The 22,166-nt window shown below is 38.2% G+C and overlaps 1 protein-coding gene across 11 annotated transcripts in view; it reads right to left on the bottom strand.

Moving 5' to 3' along the window:
• ELF2 (E74 like ETS transcription factor 2) overlaps window positions 1-22,166 on the bottom strand; it is a 125,525-nt gene that overhangs the window by 53,705 nt on the left and 49,654 nt on the right. For 4 of the 11 annotated variants that reach the window (XM_009207576.3, XM_009207579.3, XM_003899199.4 and 1 more), the window contains exons 3-4: window positions 21,540-21,777; window positions 8,856-9,021 (exon numbers count right to left, since the gene is read on the bottom strand). In XM_009207576.3, the coding sequence (XP_009205840.1) occupies window positions 8,856-9,021; window positions 21,540-21,611 (238 nt within the window). In that variant the 5' untranslated portion in view covers window positions 21,612-21,777. Of the gene's footprint in view, window positions 1-8,855; window positions 9,022-21,539; window positions 21,778-22,166 lie in introns of those variants that run through there. The other 7 variants (XM_009207577.4, XM_017959049.3, XM_031664259.1 and 4 more) reach the window with 4 other exon arrangements.

Below are 22,166 nucleotides of genomic sequence, written 5' to 3'. Positions count from 1 at the left end.
CACTGCTTTCCTGTTGAATTATGTAAAAATTCTCATCATCATCTATCTTTTCAACTAATGTGTAAACACAATTTTGTTGATCACTAAAAATGGTTTAAGGTTTCTTGATAATTAACTAATAAGACTAAACGTTAATGTCTTGATACGTGGTTAAGGAGCAAAGTCCTGCCCCAAGTGGTCAGAAGACAGAAGCAGGAAGCTTGTATTATATAATATTAATTATGATTAAAATGCATATTTTAAAAAAAGACTAAAAGGAAATGTTTTTAAAAAAAGCAACAATCATCGTCTCCTTGTTGGTAAGATTAGGGGTGATGATTTTCAGTTTGTTTATTCTTTGCAATACTTTCCAATTTTTTCCATTAAGCATGTATTGCTTTTAAGAAAAAAATCAGGCCTGTAATCCCAGCACTTTGGGAGGCTGAAGCGGGCAGATCGCATGAGGTCAGGAGTTCGAGATCAGCCTGTACAACATGGAGAAACCCCATCTCTACCAAAAATACAAAAATTAGCCAGACATGGTGGCGAGTGCCTGTAATTCCAGCAACTGAGGAGACTGAGGCATGAGAATTGCTTGAACCCAAGAGGCAGAGGTTGCAGTGAGCAGAGATCGCGCCACTGCACTCCAGCTTGGGTGAGAAAGCGAGACTCTGTCTCAAAAAAAAAAAAAAAAAAATTCAAAGGCCGGGCGCGGTGGCTGTAATCCCAGCACTTTGGGAGGCCGAGGCGGGCGGATCACAAGGTCAAGAGATCAAGACCATCCTGGCCAACCAACATGGTAAAACCCCGTCTCTACTAAAAATAAAAAAATTATCTGGGCATAGTGGCACACACCTGTAGTCCCAGCCACTTGGGAGGCTGAGGCAGGAGAATTGCTTGAACCCAGGAGGCAGAGGTTACAGTGAGCCGAGATCACACCACTGCACTCCAGCCTGGGTGACACAGTGAGACTCCACCTCAAAAAAAAAAAAAAAAAAAAAAAAAATCCAAATTATTAGATATAAGCAAGAATGATGAACACCAACTGTGATTTTTAAAATGAAATTTAAGTCTGACTTTACATAGATGGTTCTTGATTATACTACAATACTAACTCAGAACTCAATCTGTTTCCATTTGTATTTTCCAGCTAGTTATTATATGTTCAACAGTATATTCAACAAAAGAAAAAAGTCTGGTCTCCGTCTTCAAGGTGCTTACACACTCACTGGGAAAACAACAGGAGTATAGTATATACAACAAAAATAATATAAGCAATAATAGATAAAAATAATAAAAGAATACAAGAAAGTACCTAAATCCAGATAGTATAACAGATCAGGTAAGGGAATGTTTAATGTAGACCACAATCATTGTGGAAATCTTCATGTAGTTGGGCCTTAAAGGATGGCTAATACCTACCTGAGCACATTATAGATAGAAGGAAACTGTCTTTGAGCAAACACTCAGAAGCATAAATAATACAATCCATGCAAAGGTCAGTAAGAAAAATAACTAGGAGAATACAATGTTTCAGCAGATAAGAAGGCAAGATTATGAAGGATTACTTCTGGATGATTCTATGGGTCACTGAATTTGACAGAAGAGTGGTCACTGAAATCTGATAAAGAGCTTCAGTAGAATGATAAATGGAGATGCCAGAGCACAATAATCAAGGAAGGAATGACAAGGAAAAAGTATAAACTGAAGGTATAAAACATTTGTTTTTGTTTTTTTTAAAGTGGAAGCAAAAGGAAGGAGAAAAACACAAGAGACATAAACAAAGTTAAACCAATATTCCATTCTAATGTATAAAAGTCCTGTCCATACTTGAAGTCACAGGGAAGGTGCTAATGAAATTAAAGAAACTCTGTTACAAGCACTGTGCTTTATGTATTTATTTTATGTAATCTTCACAACCCTGAATTCCTATTTTCTGACAGTGAAACACTCTGAAAAGGTTAAATACTGCCAAGTAAGTGATAAAGGGGAAATTTTAAATCAGAACTAACTAACCCAAGTCAATACTCTTCCCTTTCCTACTAAAGAGAGCCACTTACAGGGAAAAAACAAACAAACTCAGAAATAGTCCACCCAGGATTTTCTTTTTTTTTTTTTGAGACGGAGTCTCGCTCTGTCGCCCAGGCTGGAGTGCAGTGGCCGGATCTCAGCTCACTGCAAGCTCCGCCTCCCAGGTTCACGCCATTCTCCTGCCTCAGCCTCCCCAGTAGCTGGGACTACAGGCGCCCGCCACCTCGCCCGGCTAGTTTTTTGTGTTTTTTAGTAGAGATGGGGTTTCACCGCGTTAGCCAGGATGGTCTCGATCTCCTGACCTCGTGATCCGCCCGTCTCGGCCTCCCAAAGTGCTGGGATTACAGGCTTGAGCCACCGCGCCCGGCCAGGATTTTCTATCATATTTGACTACTCTGATTCTTCTGCACTCTTTAAAATGCAAACATCCTCTAAGGTTAATTCCTTAATTCTACGTCCTTTGTTTTCTATCACAGAGAGACAAACATAGAATTTACATATCTTCTTCCTTGGGAAAAATCTCTGAAATACGTTTCCTCTTGGAAATTTAATTTATTTCCGCAGCTTTAAATGAAGATGATTCCCAAATCAGTTTCTCCCTGACCTTTCTTTACTAAGCTTCAGTTGTACTAGATATCTTCCATTTGCTCCTCCAGATTTATTCTCCACCCTTCTTCACCTTGCTCTCTGTCCCTGGAGACTGACTTCATTAGCGGGACTCTCATGGCTTCAGACTGGGTTTAGTCAATGGAGCACCTTAGCAGGATATTATTTGGAAGAGGCATTGCCCTCCAGCTAGCTGTGTCCTTTGATCAAAGGTTCCAGAATCTCCCAAGGTGACTCCCTGTTCAGGGCCCTATTCTTCAGGATTCTGGTAACCCTTCCTTCCCCTTGGCCCATGAGCCAAAGGACAGAAACAGCAGTTATTGCTTGGTCTGCAGTACTGCACTGTCTCTTATGGTTACCTTATATTTGCCTGTTTGTTACTAGTCCTTTATTAAAACATTCCTTAAATTATCCTAATTTGAGCATGCCATCTCTTTTGTGATGGGACTTTGACTACACATTTATGCGTATTTTTGTTTGATTGTTTTTGAGATGGAGTTTCTATCGCCCAGGCTCGAGTGCAATGACATGATCTCAGCTCACTGCAACCTCTGCCTCCCGGTTCAGGCAATTCTCTTGCCTCAGCCTCCTGAGTAGCTGGGATTACAGGTGTGTACCACCACGCCCAGCTAATTTTTGTATTTTTAGTAGAGATGGGGTTTCACCATGTTGGCCAGGCTGCTCTTGAACTTCTGACTTTAAGTGATCCGCCTGCCTTGGCCTCCCAAAGTGCTGGGATTACAGGCATGAGCCACTGCATTCGACCACATTTGTGCATCTTTAAATACCTAAATATTCATCCTTAAATGTTCTGCTTCAACTCAAAATCATCATGACTATTACCAAACTTATCTGCTTCACCAAACAATCTTGCCTTCCTCAAATCATATGTGCTATTATCACCATCACCAAGGGTCAAAAAGCAGAATATTTTACCTAACTGTGCCTCTCCCCCTTATATGTCATGTAAGATCATATATAGTAGTATAGTTTATACAAGCCCTTTCTGTTCCTGTTGCTACTACCTCGTTTTAATATTTCTCAAGTCATCCTTCAACTCATACTACAACAGCTAGTCTTCCTGTCTCATCTTTCCCCCTACAATTAATCCTTTTTCCAACTGAAATACTAAAATTGCATGGTACTTTCTTTTTAGAGACATGGCTCACTCTGCCACTCAGGCTGGAGCACAGTGGTACTACGATCATAGCTCACTGTAACCTCAAACACCTAATCTCAAAGGATTCTCTGGCCTCAGTCTCTCAAGTAGCCAGGACTACAGGTGCACGCCACCATACCTGGCCACTTTTTAAACTTTTTTTTAAGAGATGGAGTCTCACTGTATTGTCCAGGCTCGTCTTGAATTCCTGGCCTGAAGAGATCCTCCCACCTCTGCCTCTGCCTCCCAAAGTACTGGCCCCCTAGTATTTCCTACTTAAAACCTTCCAAGTCTTTCTGCTTCCTTATATGCCTAATTACTAACTGTTGAGATTTAATTCACGATCTAGTCATAGCTCTTAATGAAATCTCGTGCCAATGTCTTATTTACTCAAGATCTTCTGAACAAGCATTTAATTTCAATAGTCTACTCATTTATTAATTATATTTCCCTCAGTTTAGAGTGCATTTCACCTACCTCCTATTTGTCCACCTAAATCCTATCATGTGTCCTTTACTTTCTCTAAAAAATTCCCTAATCCTGTAAATTGAACTTTCCTCTTCTGAAAATTCCTTTGAATTTGTAAACAACGCTCATTTGACTCTTGACTGTTTTGTATTTTAAATATAACATAGATTTTTATCTCCACAACTAAATCACTCCTGAAAAGAAACATGCTGAAAACAGTACCTTGCACATAACAGATGCAGACATAACCTGCTCTCACAAACTAAACTGGAAAGTTAAGGGGATAAATAGAGTAACAAGTATTTGTTAAGGTGAAAAATGAAGGGGTAAATCCTAAACAGCTCAGTCACCTTAGTCCAGTCTTTTTTTTTCTTTTTTTTTTTTTGAGATGGAGTCTCGCTGTGTGCACTGTAATGCAGTGGTGCCATCTCGTCTCACTGCCTCTGTCTCCCGGGTTCAAGCAATTCTCCTGCCTCAGCCTCCTGAGTGCCTGGGATTACAGGCGTGTGCCACCACGCCCAGCTAATTTTTGTATTTGTAGTAGAGATAGGGTTTTACCATGTTGGTGAGGCTGGTCTTGAACTCCTGACCTCGTGATTCACCCGCCTCATCAGCCTCCGAAAGTGCTGGGATTACAGGCATGAGCCACCATGCTCAGCCTAGTCCGTTCTTAGAAGATTTCTATCAACTGATTTCTATCAACACTTACAAACTCCTGCAGGGAATCCAAAAAACTCCTTCCCTCCCCTTATTCACCATACCAATCTATCCAGCAGGCCCCTAGAACTGATGGAGTCTGCAGCCACTGGGGAATATATTTTATACCTGCCAGAATCAAGACCATCCTTCACTTATATTTCATCACTCTTCTTCAAAGTCTCTTTATCATTACTAATCTGCAATTGTTATCACAATCAATTTACTATATGTTTAGATGAATATGCCTATTTTTAAAGTTTCAAAATATATTTGGTTTCTCCTATACAATTTTTTTTTTTTTTTTTTGAGACGGAGTCTCGCTCTGTTGCCCAGGCTGGAGTGCAGTGGCGCGATCTCGGCTCAGTGCAAGCTCCGCCTCCCGGGTTCATGCCATTCTCCTGCCTCAACCTCCCGAGTAGCTGGGACTACCACCACGCCCGGCTAATTTTTTGTATTTTTAGTAGAGACGGGGTTTCACCATGTTAGCCAGGATGGTCTCGATCTCCTGACCTCATGATCTGCCCACCTCGGCCTCCCAAAGTGCTGGGATTACAGGCGTGAGCCACAGCGCCTGGCCTCTCCTATACAATTTAAGAGAACATTAGTGTTACACATAAGCTCTATGAGGGAAACGTAGACTGTTAGTCTACAAAAAGGAGAAACAGCCCATAATCACTACTAACAAAATGAGAAATTCTTTTATATACAAAATAATAAAGAGGGCTACATGAAAATCATAATATGATTTTAGTACTCCAACCCAAATGACAGTAGAACACTGTTTATGATATGGACACATACATATGGGTATTTAGGAATAAAAGGGAAAAAACACTTCAATAAGAACATGCAGAGAACTGTCAGAACAAGCCAATAAATATAATTATAACATTTTTTACACTGACATAATCTAAATTATAATGTAGGAGCATTCCATGAAGTTTTCCTAGACATACACAGGGAAGTATTCTATAGAGATCTCAATTCTCCCAATTCACCAAATCAAATCTGCCATCTTATAAGTATTCCTTTTCTTCCCAGTCAGCTTCTTCTTTAAAACCTGCATGTATCTGTAATCTGAGTTTCAATTTTATAAGAAATGAACCTAATCCTAATTCACTACCTAAAAGGAAATATGCATACCAACCTTTATTGATTTGTATACGCCCTAGATGTCAGAAGAATGAAAACTTTATCAGATTTTAACTCATTTAAAAATGCATTTGATTCTTTTTTTAGTTTTCTTGTTTGTTTGTTTTTTGAGATAGAGTCTCACTGTGTCACCCAGGCTGGAGTGCAGTGGCACTATCTTGGTTTACCGCAACCTCCACCTTCTGGGTTCAAGCGAGTCTCCTGCCTTAGCCTCCCAAGTATCTGGGACTACAGGCACATGCCACCACGCCCAGCTAATTTTTTGTATTTTTAGTGGAGATGGGGTTTCGCCATGTTAGCAGGATGGTCTCGATCTCCTGATTTCGTGATCCACCCGCCTCAGCCTCCCAAAGTGGTGGGATTACAGGCGTGAGCCACCACGCTCAGCCTGATTCTTAATAGAAAGAATGTTAAGTTCAGATTAGTTGATTTGAAAACTAATCTATGAACATTAACAATCTTTATAAAGTTACATTAAAATTCATGAGCCAGGCTGGGCACGGTGGCTTGTGCCTATAATCCCAGCACTTTGAGAGGCCGAGGCGGGCAGATCACGAAGTCAAGAGATCGAGACCATCCTGGCCAACATGGTGAAACTCCATCTCTACTAAAAAATACAAAAATTAGCTGGGCATCGTGGCGTGTGCCTGTAGTCTCAGCTACTGGGGAGGCTGAGGCAGGAGAATCATTTGAACCCGGCAGGTGGGGGTTAAAGTGAGCCGAGATTGCGCCACTGCACTCCAGCCTTGCGACAGAGCAAGACCACGTCTCAAAAAAAAAAAAAAAAAAAAAAATCCATGAGCCAGGATGGAACATGCACAATGAACTTCTGAGGTGCTTTTATACCATTTTAGAATGATATCAGTAATCTGCTTACATTTTCTTTTTGTGTTGAAGTAAATTTTAAAATTATTATCAAATATTCAAAAACCACTTACAAAAAAAAACATATCACAAAAGTAACTGTTATTTTATCTAGACTTCCCATATCCTCCTTTTCATAATCACTATTATCTCTGCCCAGCCAATGACATCATTACCCTGAGAGCTTAAGAAGACTGAGAAAATAAAATCCCTTAAGTAGATTACATTCGCTTCCTATTCTGAATTGGTTTTACCTGAATTAATCTAAATTAATAAAACATTTACAGTCAATTATACCAATAGTAAGATTCAGCCAATCTGCTTTGGTATTTTAATATGATAAACATCCTAATTTACTAACTTACGCAAATTTGGTGCTATAGTTTTTATCTTTTTTAAAGTTTCCAATTTGCTACCAAAATCATAGTTTTCCTTATTTTTTGACCAAAACATCATCCAGAAATTTCAAACAGGTTCTACTTTTTTTCCATTTAACTTAAGCTACCATACTTTTTTTCTTCTGCTATTAGTGTTCTGTTTAGTTATGCTCTTGTAATAAAATCAGTTACAATATATAATCCAAAACATCATCCTACAAAATACTTTTAACTGTTCTACCTATCCTTTTCCTCAAGAAGAAAATTCATCTCTGCCACTATACTTCTAGCTTCAGACTGGAAAATTCTCCAAATTCTCATAAAAAGATAGGTATTATGTACTGTAAATCAGATACCACTCCAGACTACAGTCACAAAGCCCATATGAAGTGCTTGGATGCCTGGTCTTTTATTTGTTTAGAAATGGGGTCTTGCTATGTTGCCCAGGCTGAACTTGAGCTCCTGACCTTGAGTGAGCCACCTGCCTCAGTCTCCAAGTAGCTGGGAGTACAGGTGCACACCACACCCAGCTTGGCTACCTATTTTGATAAATGAAGTTTCCACTACACCTGGGGTTTGTTTGCTGGCACTGCAATCATCAGTGCTCTGAAAAGCAAGGTAACTTTCAATCCCTTAGCTCCACAAAAACTACAATTAGAGGCAGAACAGTTTTAAGCTGGAAGAGGCTAGTAGCCCTAAGGGGTACCACTGGACCTCATAAGCAGAAATACATCACATACTCAAAATTTTAATCATGAAAGTTTCCTACATTTATAAAAATGTATCTAAATAGTAAAGAATTTTTACTAGGATTAAACAACAAGTATAATGATTCTTTTTCTCCATTAACAGCTAAGGATACATTTGCAGGTTTATTATTATACAAGAGTGACTACAGTCCTTCTGATAAAATACTCTATTTTCTTCATAATCAGTGGCAAAAACTAAAAGATTCCTCCAAGAATTATAGATACTAATCTCCAGTTAAACATAAGCTATCGCACCAGAAATAGACTGAAATACTAAGATCTCTAAGAAGACAAAAAGGAAAGAGGAAACTGATAGAACACTACAAAGATGCTGATATTAATGAAAAGAAATCATATTTCTCCATCAATATTAACTCAAAGAAACTTATAATCAATTAGAGAATGATAAAATACCGTATTTATTTTTTTAATTTAAAAAGTTGTCCTCATAATACTAGCCTATTGACTTGTATAAATAACAGCTAGTATTTACACTCTCAGAAAAAAAATAATAAAATAACTTTATCATTATGTGAAGCTGTAATTTTGTGCATAGGGTCCATGATATAAGACTGCTACACCTCACAGAATTATACTGTACAACTTTTATATCTATATACATTCCCTCAAACATAGATGTTTCACTGGTTTCCAAGCTATACTAAATAGCATTAAAAAGGTTTTTCAGTATATTTTTCATCTGGCAATATTATTGTTGAAGCTTACAAAATGAGAAAGTTATAAATAATGAACATTTTATGAGATGTCTACCTGTTTCCACATTCTCGGTCTCAACTTCTTGTTCTTCTGCCACATCTTGCATCATATAAGTCTCATCATCATAAACCAGAACCTGGGCTGCATAGCCCTGCTCTAATCTGGCACTTGGAACTGGCTCCACAATCACTGCTGGATATTCAGAAACCTTTTCACTTTCCTATAAGAGCAAATTTAAAAAACAATCAACCTTTGTATTTACAAATTCTGGATTCACTTATAAATCCTTGAACTAATACAGTCTCGAGCAGTCCACATAATGAGTTTCAAATATTATAAATATGAATGTAAAAACCAAAACAAGAGATGAAAAGGGCTAACTTTAATAATCCTTTCAAGTTTCAAGAGGTAAGACATAGAATTAAACATTTTAAATAATCTGTGCTTTAGGATTAAGTTGACAGATTAAAAACATGCATATAATTTCACTTAATCATGAAAGCCGACTAAAACAACAGTAAAAGACTATTTTATACCTAAACCCACAAGGACAAGAGGTGAGAGCAACAAACAAGAAGAGATAAGAACAACAAAATCTTGTAAGACTGAAAGTGTCTGGATGAGTATTGAGTAGGTTAGCAGACCCAGCAAAGCCAAATCAGTCTGGCAGGAAAAAAAAAAAAAAAAAATCTGAGAAACACCACACTGTACAGTGGAGAATCTACAGAAAGCAACACCAATTACATGCACTTTGATTCCTCAACCTTCTCTCTCCTTCGTGATGCTAAGCAACCAGACCTCCTCCACCTCGGCAGGAGATGGGCTACTTTCCAGAGAGGGAACAACAGCAGCATCTTTGAGGCATAATAGGCACAGCTGCTAGCATCATACTCTACCCAAAATGGAGTTTCCAACTAGCTTTTTAATCCATCACTTTTAATCATGAGCAAACAGCCAAATATTACTGAGCATCCAAGGAAAAGCCTCTAACACAGAATGTACATATACATACTCATATTCCACACAGAGAGAAGATACTATAAAGTAAGAACAGATCACAATTCAGTAAAGAACATTTTAAAATACAAGTCAAAGAATTCTTGGAAATTAAAGATACAATAGCTGAAATGAATAAAGGATTGGAAGATAAAATTAAGGCAATCTCCAGGCACCAGAGAAAAAAAGATAAAGCAATAGAAAACATGAGAGAAAAGATAGCAATATTAGATGACCAACCATTCCAGGAGGTCCACTATCTGAATAACAGAGTTCCAAAAAAATAAATCATAAGGAAAAAACAAGAAATAAAAAGGGGAAAAAAAAGGTTTGGAAAGAAATCAACAAGAAAGAAGTAAATCAATAAAATTTTCTAAGACTGAAGGATATAAGCTACCCATTTGAAAGGACCCACCAAATGTAGTGCAAAAAAATTAAGGAACACATACACTGAGGCATATCACTGTGAAACATCCTCATATTGGGAACAGAAAAGATTCTACAAGCTTCTAGAAAAAAAAAACACAGATTACTATAGAGAATCAGGACATCGACTTCAGTTTTCTCAACAGTCATACTAGAAGGAAGATGACAGTTGAGCAATTTCTTCAAAATTATGAAGAAAAATTATTTCCAATCTAGGATTCTTCACCCAGTCAAATCATCTTATAGAAGCAGAATAAAGATATCTTCTCAGACATGAAAGATCTCAAACATTTACCTTTCATGCATCCTTTCTCAACAAGATACTGGAAAATGTATCCCATCAATAAGAGAGTGAATTTTTTTAAAAAGATAACTATTGCAAATACAGGATACAAGAGATCAACATAGGAGATAAACAATGGGAATCTTCAGGAAGACTGTGAAGAGAGATTCCAGGATGCTAGCTATGCACAAGATTTAAAGGGCAACCAGTCCAGAATGTAGCAGTGTGACTCCTGAGACAGCATGATGAATCTGTCATCACTAAGATAACCATTGACATTGTTCTTAAGGACAGAATGCCCAGATGTCCGTTCTAGATTTTTATTGATATTTGGCTTGCCTTGATGTACCTACTCACTCCACCTGCCCTGCTGCCTGGATCAGCTAAGAACACATTTCACCCCGCAGATGTGTTCTGCTTTGATCTACAACGTGTTGGAGGAAGATTACCATGGGCTTAGAAATAAAAGATACAAAACAGCACTCTTTATGTGACCATACACCTGCTGAACAAATATGCAATACCTAGTCCATACCATACTGTAGCACTGCCAGATACCAGAGCAGGATGTGCCTTACATTTCTAAAAACTCATGGCATTGCTCACTGATTACCTGAAGACAAGCTCATGACACTCAGTGAACCTGACACTAGACTATTCAGCTATCTTCTCCTGGAAGCCTTCATCTATTTATGATAATATTGTCCTTTCCTAACTCAATTAGCTTGGTAAACTATTTTTTCAAAATAAAATATTGTTTAGGGCTATTTTCATAGGTGGCAAAACTATAAAGAGAAGTAAAGAAATTATAATACTTAAGTCCAAACAACAGCACCTCTGGAAACAGCACCCAGCCGGGTTTTAATATTTCAATGGTTCCTTCTCTTTGACCATAAAAAAGCTAAAATCATTTTGCATTAAAAAATTCAGGGCTCACGCCTGTAATCCCAACACTTTGGGAGGCCGAGGTGGGCAGGTCACCTGAGATCAGGTGTTCGAGACCAGCCTGGCCAACACGGTAAAACCCCGTCTCTACTAAAAATACAAAAATCAGCCAGGCATAGTTGCATGTGCCTGTAATCCCAGCTACTGAGGAGGCTGAGGCATGATAATTGCTTGAACCCGGAAGGCAGAGGTTGCAGTGAGACAGGATCATGCCCCTGCATTCCAGCCTGGTTGACAGAATGAGACTCAGTCTCAAAAAAAAAAAAAAAAAAAAAAATTCAGGCTGGGTTCAGTGGCTCACACCTGTAATCCCAAAACTTTGGGAGCCAAGGCAGGAGGACTGCTTGAGCCCAAGAGTTCAAGACCAGCCTGGGCAACATAGGGAGACTCTGTCTCTACAAAAAATAAAAAATAAATTAACAGCCGGGCGTTGTGGCTCTTGCTCATAGTCCTAGCTACTTGGGAGGCTGAGGCAAGAGGATTGCTTGAACCCAGGCGGTTGAGACTGCAGTAAGCCATGATCATGCCTTTGCACTCCAGCCCAGCAACTGAGAACAAGTCTCAAAAATTTTAAAAAAAAGAAAAAAATTAAACTCTCATTTATTTTAACTGAACTTTTAACTGATCTTTAATTGAAGTTAAAAGGCAACAAGTCCAATTAAAGAAGTTCTTTAACTGAACTTTAACTGATCGATTGAGACACATACTTGTATACATTTCTCAAAAAAATAGTCTAACTCCTTGACTCATCTATATATATGTTGTAATCTATGTTCCACCACCTCACTGAAGCTATTCTCTTTTTTTTTTTTTTGAGACGGAGTCTCGCTGTATCACCCAGGCTGGAGTGCAGTGGCACGATGTCGGCTCACTGCAAACTCCGCCTCCCGGGTTTACGCCATTCTCCTGGCTCAATTTTTTGTATTTTTTAGTAGAGACAGAGTTTCACCGTGTTAGCCAGGATGGTCTCGATCTCCTGACCTTGTGATCTATCCGCCTCGGCCTCTCAAAGTGCTGGGATTACAGGCGTGAGCCACTGCGCCTGGCCTATTCTCTAAAAATATTTTTTTTGCTTTTTCTTTTTGAGACAGGGTCTAGCTCTGTCGCCCAGGCTGGAGCACAGTGGCACAATCATGGCTCACTGCAACCTCTGCCTCCCAGGCTCAAACCATCCTCCCACCTCAGCCTCCTGAGTAGCTGGGACTACAGGCGTGTGCCACCACGCCCGGCTAATTTTTTTATTTTTGGTAGAGACAGGGTTTCACCATGTTGCCCAGGCTGGTCTCGAACTCCTGGACTCAAGAAATCTGCCCGCCTCAGCCTCCCAAAGCGCTGGTATTACAAGCATGGGCTACCACAACCAGCCTCAAAATGTTAATAACAACCAAATTCCATTTCAGTTTTCAATCTCTGTTGCCTCGCCACAGACTCATACATTTATTATCACCCTCATTTAAAAAATTCATTCTTCCAACTTTCTCTATCACTCTACTTTCTTTTTTTTTTTGAGATGGAGTTTCACTCTTGTTACCCAGGCTGGAGTGCAATGGCACGATCTCGACTCATCGCAACCTCCGTCTCCCGGTTTCAAGTGATTCTCAGCTTCAGCCTCCCGAGTAGCTGGGATTACAGGCATGTGCCACCCTGCCCAGCTAATTTTGTATTTTCAGTAGAGACAGGGTTTCTCCATGTTGGTCAGGCTAGTATCAAACTCCCGACCTCAGGTGATCCACCCTCCTCAGCCTCCCAAAGTGCTGGGATTACAGGCATGAGCCACCGCACCTGCCCTACCACTCTATTTTCAAGAGTGTCCTCTGCCTCTTCTTTCATCTCCATAGACTCAAGTCTAGCCAACTTAGTGAGGTTCTATCTTCAGTGTCTCTACACTACCTTCTCAAGTAAGCCCACCCATTCTTATGGTTTCAAAAGCACCTCTACGCTGATAATGACTAAGTATTTGTCCTCTACTCTGACTCATCTTCTGAATTCCAAAACCAAATTTTAAACTACCAACTTTAACATCATTACAGGAATACTCAGCCAACACTTCAAGCTTAACATATCTAAATGGCACAAATTATCTACATCTCTGTTTCCCCACTCTGTGTTCTTTAAATCTTGTTTCTTCATATTTAGAAAAGAGATTATAATATTTCTACCCTTTAAAGTCCCATGACTTTACATGCACAAAGTTCTTAGCATAGTATAAGTACACAGCACAGGGTAAGTTATTCAATTAGTGATAGCTGATATTATATTTTAACAATAGAAATCGTTTTCAAATCTACTATTTGTCCTCAACTTTAGAGGGCACCTTTTCACATCACAATCAGAACTGTTTGTGTTACTTCCTTGCATAAAAAGCTTTAATGACTCCCCATTTGTCTAAAAGGAAACTTTGACATATTAAACAATGGCTTTAACACTCTTTGAAATATAACCCCAACCCACCTGTCATGCGCTGAATTGTGTCCCCCAAAAAGATGAAGTTTTAACCCCTAGTTTCTGTGAATGTGACCTTACTGGAAATAAGGTCTTTGCAGACGATCAAGTTAAGACAAGATAATTAAGGTGAGCCCTAACCCAATTTGACTATGTCCTTACAAAAAAGGGAAATTTGGACTCTGAGAGACACAAATGAGAAGGAAAAGGATGGAAAGACCCAAGGAGAACACCATCTACAAGGCAAGGAATGCCTGAGGCTACCAGAAGCTAGGAGACAGGCATTAAAGAGATTCTCCCTCGTAGCCCTCAAAAAAAAAAGAAACAACAACAACAACAAAAAAAACTCTATCAACACCTTGATTCCTAAATTCTGGCCTCCAGAACTGTAACACAATAAATTTCTGTTGTTTAAGCAACCTAGTTTACAGTACTTTTTTACAGCAACCCCAGGAAACTAATATACCACCTTTCTACCTTATTTCCCTACATTACGTAACATAAATTGATTAGTGGCATTGCTTCTAATTCCTAAATGTGAACATTTCCATGACTTTTGTTCATGTTATTTTGTAGCCTTCACATCTGTCCAAATCCTTTTCATCTACTAAAGGCTTTTCATCAAGTGCCAGGGAATCTTCTATAATCCTCCAATCTGAATTAATTTTTCTATCCTACGTATTTATAGAACAAGTTGTTTGCGTAATATTGCCGCTGTTCATTGTCCTATATTATAATTATTTACAGATACAACTCCTTGACTGGCTATTAGGATATTTGAGAGCAAGAGTTATATCGTAGTCAATTTTTATATCCTCCTCAATAACACATGCTTCATATAAACTAAAGTAGCATTTAAATAGAGATATTTGTAGCTTGACTCAAAGAATAATAAAGTCAACAAATCTTAATATTAACAGGTATATATAAGTTCAACATTTGCTCATCTATGGAGGCTCATGAGCCTTTTTTCTGCCAAATGATAGAGACCAGAGGACACTGGATGCAGCTATTCAGATAATTATTGCCTTGTACTGTGTAGAAGAGTAGCTATTTTTATGGGAGAAAAGGGGATAGGAGAGAATAAACCAGGAGTCTTTGCTTAAAAATAAAATAGTAAAAATAACACATGTAAAAGGTTATTTTACTTAGCATTACGTTGCTCAAGTCACCATGGATCTTGGCACAAGCTAATTCCCTACAAGCCAGGGTGCAAATAAAAAAAAATACAGGAAACACAGTTAAATTTGAATTTCAGAGAAACACTGAATAATAACTGTAAGAATGTCCCATGCAATATTTGGGACATACTTAAAGTAAAAAGTCATTTGTTGTTTATCTGAAATTCAAATTTAACTGGACATCCTGTATTTTATCTGGCAACTCTACTCTAAGTACTAACAGTGATCTCAGAAACTTCCATTTAAGGAGAGAGATTCTTAGTTTAAAGAGGCAAGACAAGTGCAATGCTGCAATGTTTACCCAGAAAGTGCTTTTATATGCACTCAGTCATTGCTCTCCAGGTATCAGAAGTTTCCAAAGACAAGTACAATGAAATGACTGAAAGCGGTGGTATTGTAATCCTTTTCTCAATGTACTTTAGGAATATATAGAAAGATAATAAAATTCAGGAGTACGTTAAAAGTACATAAATTTGTTCCACATTTTCTCTTTTGCGGTAGAGTAAGATCACCTTCAAAAATCTTATCAAAACTGAAAAATACCATTTGGCAGGCTTTAGGGAGGACTCATCTCCCCTACCTCTCCATGGTTTAACCCCAGAAACCACTCCAAATAAATACATCACTAGAATAAATAATGATGCACTTGCTACGCAAACCCAGTTTTAAGACAAGTCCCCTAAGCTAGATGTTCATAATGCCAAAAAAAAAAGAGAGAGATAGAAAACATACACCCATACTAACAAACATCCATACAATGAGAAACTATTCAGCATCCATTAAACAATTAAGGCAGTTAGAGCTATATACTAGCTTGGAAAAATATTCATGATACAAACAAGTGGGGGTGGAAGGAGGAGGAAAATCAGCCATAGAATAGTACCGTTGTCTGATTCCACTTATATATTTATTTTACATATACATTTAAAAGTCTGGAAAAAATACACCTCAAATTATTAACCTGGTGAGAGAGGTGAGCAGACAAAAGATGGACTTTCATTTTCTCAGTATGTCTGAGTTTATTGTTTTTTACAATGATCCTGATAACTAAGAAACATCAAAATACTTTTTTCATTTAAAAATAAAAATTGGTACAAAAACCAAACCAAAACAAAACAAAAAAACATAAAGCCAATAACGGGTAATTTGACAACTTTAAAAAGGAATCCATTTGCAAAATATAAAACTTGTTGGAGAATCTGCCTCACCAGATGAAAATCTTTTTATTTTTCTAATGAATTTTCACAAATGTAAACATCTCTTTAACTACCATCACAGTCAAGAAATAGAACATTTCCATCACCCCAGAAGGTTCCCTCATACCTACTTTACCCGTCAATCCCCACCACCACATGTGCATGCACACACACACATACACACAGACCTAGGCAACCACTGATCTATCCCTATAGATTTCTATCCCTATAGATCGGCCTTTTCTCAAATTTTATATTGAAATCAACAGTTCTCTTTTGTGTCCAACTTCTTTACTGCTGATATTTATCCACATTGCTGCATGTATCAATAGTTCATTTCCCTTTATTGCTGAAAATTCTATTGTAGATATATCAATTGCTTATCCATTTGCCTGTCTTCATACGGCTATAATGCTCCTATGAACATCCCTGGTCTTGGCTTCCCTTCCTTTCCATTCCATTCGATATTTACCTTAGAGTCAAATTACCAGATCATATGGCAATTGTACATTTAATTTTTAAAGTACTCAAATAATTTTCCAAAGTGGTTATATTACTTTACTTTTTTTGGGGGGTGGGGGGGGATGAAGTCTTGCTCTGTCGCCCAGGCTGGAGTACGGTGGCGCAAGCTGCGTCTTCCCTGTTCACGCCATTCTCCTGCCTCAGCCTCCCGAGTTGCTGGGACTACAGGTGCCCGCCACCACGCCCCGCTAATTTTTTTATTTGTAGTGGAGGCAGGGTTTCTCTGCGTTAGCCAGGATGGTCTCAATCTCCTGACCTCGTGATCCCTCGTGATACCTCGTGATCACCTCGGCTTCCCAAAGTGCTGGGATTACAGGCGTAAGCCACCGTGCCCAGCCTACATTCTTATAAGCAATGTATGAGAGGTCTAGCTGCTCCTTATCCTTTCCAACATGTGGTATTACTCTCATCAATTTTCCTTGTGCTGTGTGTTTAGTAGGATCGTCTTGGGTTTTAATTTACATTTCCCTGATGGTTAATAACATTGAGCATTTTTATATGTATTTAATGTTCCATTGATCTACACGTCTGTTGGCACACCAATACCACACTGCCTCAATTAGTGCCGCTTTATAGAAAGTCTTTAAATCAGATGTGTAAGCCCTTCAACTTTGTTCTTAACCACAGTATGTCTTCCAATCCATAAACTTGGTACATCTGTCTATTCAGGTCTTTAATATGTCTCAACAGTATTTATAGTTCACTGTACAGAGGTCTTTTATATATTTCATTAAACTTTTCCCTATTTTTTTTTTTTAAGACAGGGTTTACTATCTTGCCTGAGCTGCACCTGAACTCAAGTAAGCCTCCCACCTCAGCCTTTAGAGTAGCTGGGACTATATGCACATGCCAGGGAACCCAGCTGCTTTTTGATGCTCCATTAAATAGTACTGCTTCAGTTTCCAATTGTATATTGCTAGTGTATATAAATAATTGATTCTTATACACTCACCTCATATCCTCTGGCTATTCTAAATTTATTAGTTCTAATAGTTGTGTCGATTTCTTAGGAATTTCTAGGTACACAGTTATATCATCTAGAAATAAAGACAGTTTTACTACTTCTTCTCAAAGCTGTGAGTCTTTTATTTTTCTTGCTGCCTTGTAGTAATGTTGCCAGTGCAATGCTGAATAAAGGTGGTTAGGACAGACATCCTTGCCTTGCTCTCAACCATTAAGTATGATGTTGGCTGTGGGTTTTTCACGATTCACTTCACCAGGCTGAGAAAATTGCCCTTTATTGCTCGTTTAGAGAGTTTGTATAATTAATAGGTGTTAAATTTTGGCAAATGGGTTTTCTGTAACTGCTGATATAATCATCTAATTTTTCTCTTTCACTCTGTTGATATGGTGAATTACTTGATTCATTAAAGTTACCTTCATGGGATTTTTTAAAAAATTGGTTATGGCATTCTACCATTTATAAACTGCTAGATTTGACTGCTAGTTTTTTCGTTTTGCTTTTTTGTTTTTTCATTGTTTTTGTTTGTTGGTTTGTCACCCAGGCTGGAGTGCAGTGGCACCATTATGGCTCACTGCAACCTCTACCTCCCAGGCTCAAGCAATCCTCCCACTTCAGCCTCCCAAGTACCTGGGACTACAGGTGCATCCCACCATGCCTGGCTAGTGTTTTGTATTTTTTTTTTGTAGAGACAGGGTTTTGCCACAGTGCCCAGGCTAGTCTTGAAGTCCTGAGCTCAAGAAAGCCACCTGCCTTAGTCTCCCAAATATAGAAATGGGGGTCTCCTGTGCGGCTTAGGCTGGTCTTGAACTCCTGTCCTCAAGTGATCATCCTGCCTTGGCCTCCCAAAGTGTAGGGGTTACAGGTATGAGCCACCACACCAGGCCCAATACTTCTCTTAATATCAAATTATTAAATTATCAGAATATATTTAAGTCATATTTGGTAGTTTGCATTTTTAAATATATGTCTACATTTTATATATTTATTATTTTGAAAAATAATTTTTGCAACTATACTCATTATAGTTTACTATTTTGTGACATTTTCAGAAATAGAATAATCCTAATTGTACTAAATGTATTACTTTTATAATCAGGGGAAAAGTTACAAAGAAAGCCTAAAAATAGTGATAATAAAACTCCAGACACCTACCACTTTTTAAATATTTATTTTTTTCTTCAGGTTCTGGGACTCTGATTTTTGACCTGACAAAATTTTGACAGGTCAGTTTTCATCCCATTCTACATTATAAAATATATATACTATTATACATATACTATTTTATATATATATGAATGAAACATTCCTGAAAAGCTGCTCCCAAGACAAAAATCTATCTTTCAAATACCACCATCCTCAAATCTCCCTTTGTAAAATCAAACCATGTTTCCAGCATTAGTGGCTTTTCTCCCTTCCTGCAATTCTCTTCCCCTAGATATTTCTATTGCCCCACCCCTCACTTCATTTAGCTCTAAACTAAACTTCACCATTTTGGTGAAGCCTTCCTTGGCTGCCCTAATTAAAGTACTCCCTACCAAGTTCTCTATCCAGCTCTAGTCCTGAATTGTTTTTCATAACATTTATGAAATATTTATCCCTAGTGCCTAGAAAAGTAGTTGATAAGACAGTTAAGTGGTGAATTAATATTTGTCAAAGGAAAACATGAATGAAAATAAGTGGCCACTTACATAGCATAAACAAAAAACTCCCCACAATAGTTTGCCCTACTATCTTGCTTGAGCTGCACCTGAACTCCTGGGCTCAAGTAAGCCTCCCACCTCAGCCTTTAGAGTAGCTGGGACTATATGCACATGCCAGGGAACCCAGCTGCTTTTTGATGCTCCATTAAATAGTACTGCTTCAGTTTCCAATTGTATATTGGCCATACTACCTGACATGCTCATTAAGGATATAGTCTTCTTCTGACTTACTTTATAAAATGTGATCACCCTATAAGACTACCACATAAATCACTAGTCAATAATAACTTGGTAAAGTCATTTCATTTATGAGATTCTTTCTTCCACAATAATAAGTTCTCCTGGCTGTGAACACTGAAGTTCCATGTAAAGAAGAAAAATATAAGAAGTATTCCAGAAACAAACTGTTTGTCCTCATTTCCCCCATATTAATTATACCTTTTAATCAACACAAGGTAAAGATATTCTGCCTGTTGTTTTTGGTGGCTCCCCTCACAGGGTTAAAACAGAGCAAAACTATATGGCAGGAGAAAGCATTCGAGGAAAAAGCAATGTTTGGTCTGGGTAATCTAGGAGGGGATGGCAGTTCCCCAATCCCTAATGTCTTCGGTGAGTCATTCCTGGAGGTGATCATACAGAAAGTGAATCTGGAGGGAAGAAATAAGACATTGACTATGAGAAGAAAGTATGTTCTGTAGCTGTGGCTTCTCTTAATGGACTTTGCACCAGTTTTGGATTTGAATACAAAAGACACACAAGAGTTTTTGAGTCCACTGAGAAAAGAAAAGGAAGACCTTCACTATCCTATTCCCAGTGAATTTGCCCACAGCTGATCTGGATCTTAGAAAAATGAGCAGACACCAAGGAGGCAAAAAAAAAAAAAAAAAAGAATCCAGACTACAAAACACAGAGACTGATGTCCTAACTTGTTTCTCAAGCATGCCATTATACCGTTATACTGTTAGCAAGCACGAGTAACGCAGCATCTTTCACAGAAAATACAGAAAACAGATTTTTTAAAAAAAAAAAATACAGAAAACTCTCCATTTCCCCACCTCAGCTCTGAACAAATATTATCGGTTATTATGACAGCACTATTGAATTATAATTTAGACTCCTTCCAATATTCACTCTTTTTTTTTTTTTTTTTTTGAGACGGAGTCTCGCTCTGTCGCCCAGGGTGGAATGTAGTGGCGCGATCTCGGCTCACTGCAAGCTCCGCCCCCCGGGTTCACTCCATTCTCCTACCTCAGCCTCCGGAGTAGCTGGGACTACAGGCGCCCACCACCACGCCCGGCGAAGTTTTTATATTTTTAGTAGAGACAGGATTTCGCAGTGTTAGCCAGGATGGTCTCAAATGCCTGACCTGGTGATCCGCCCGCCTCGGCCTCCCAAAGTGCTGGGATTACAGGCGTGAGCCACCGCCTCCGGCCCCAATATTTACTCTTTACTGAATGCTGAGAATTGAAGCCAGGACCTGGAAGCCCCTATATTTCTAGTACTGTTATTTTTTATTCTCATCTAATTCTTCAATGTTATCAATAACAAAATAACCAAATATGCTAATGATTCAAAATTCTACATGCATAAAATTTCAAAACCTGAATTCATTTTCTGACTATCTAAATTCATAAGTGTTGATATGAGATTAAAATACAATAGATCTCCACACTGATTAAGATATAAAATAATCAAGAAACAAAGATAATAAGTAAAGTAAAGCACATACAAAACTCTAACTTAGAATGAATCTAATTTAGGTATATACCTACATCATAATCCAAGACAATGCGTTTTATCAGGGATTTAAATTTAAGTCTCAACTAATATTATAGTGTTCTTTCCATTTGTTTCCTCCCTCCAAGTTCATTCTAATATATGTATGTTCCAACAATTCACGTGAGCCCTGCAGTACCTTCCTTGACCTTCTATTACCTAAATTATAAGGGTACACGACATGTACATGTATAATTTCATGCTTTGTACATTTCTACTCTCAAATATGTTTCCTATTAATTTCAAAATTAGTTCATGCACAAATTTCTATGAAGAAAATAGAAATGTAATTCATTGAATGCCTAACCTCTTGATTTTCTACTCCATTGCTGGAAAGCTCCAAAATAGTACCTCCACTGTCAACCACTGCTGATGTCATTGTTATTCCCTGAGGAAGCTTCAAACGCTATTAATCAATGAAATTAAAGGTTCATTGATGGTTGCCAGTGTTATAGGTTTGCATTATCATGTTTTAAAAGTCAATACAGATGGAGTGCAGTAGATATCCAGAAATCCAGTCTTCTAAAGATGATTAACCAGACACCCTAAAAAGAGGAAGAATTTGAAAAGTTATCTTAAAAATTACAGGAAGGAAATAAAGTGTAACTTATTTTGCAATCTAATTTTAACCCTGAACTAAGAAAAAGAAGATAGGCTTCTATATCCCTGTGTCATAAGAGGGCGGTAATGAACATTCTACCTCTTAAGAGTTAGTAATCAAGTTCATGAACATACTGAATAAGTTCTTAACAAGCAATTGTACATAGGTAGTATTATGATATTCATATTCTAGGAAATAAAATGTTATAATTGTGCCAGGCACGGTGGCTCACACCTGTAATTCCAGCACTTTGGGAGGCCGAGGCAGGCGGATCATGAGGTCAAGAGATCGAGACCATCCTGGCCAACATGGTGAAACCCCGTCTCTACTAAA

The sequence above is a fragment of the Papio anubis genome, chromosome 3, assembly GCF_008728515.1.
Source record: "Papio anubis isolate 15944 chromosome 3, Panubis1.0, whole genome shotgun sequence".
Taxonomy (NCBI): Eukaryota; Metazoa; Chordata; class Mammalia; order Primates; family Cercopithecidae; genus Papio; species Papio anubis.
This window is presented reverse-complemented; position numbering and strand designations above follow the sequence as displayed.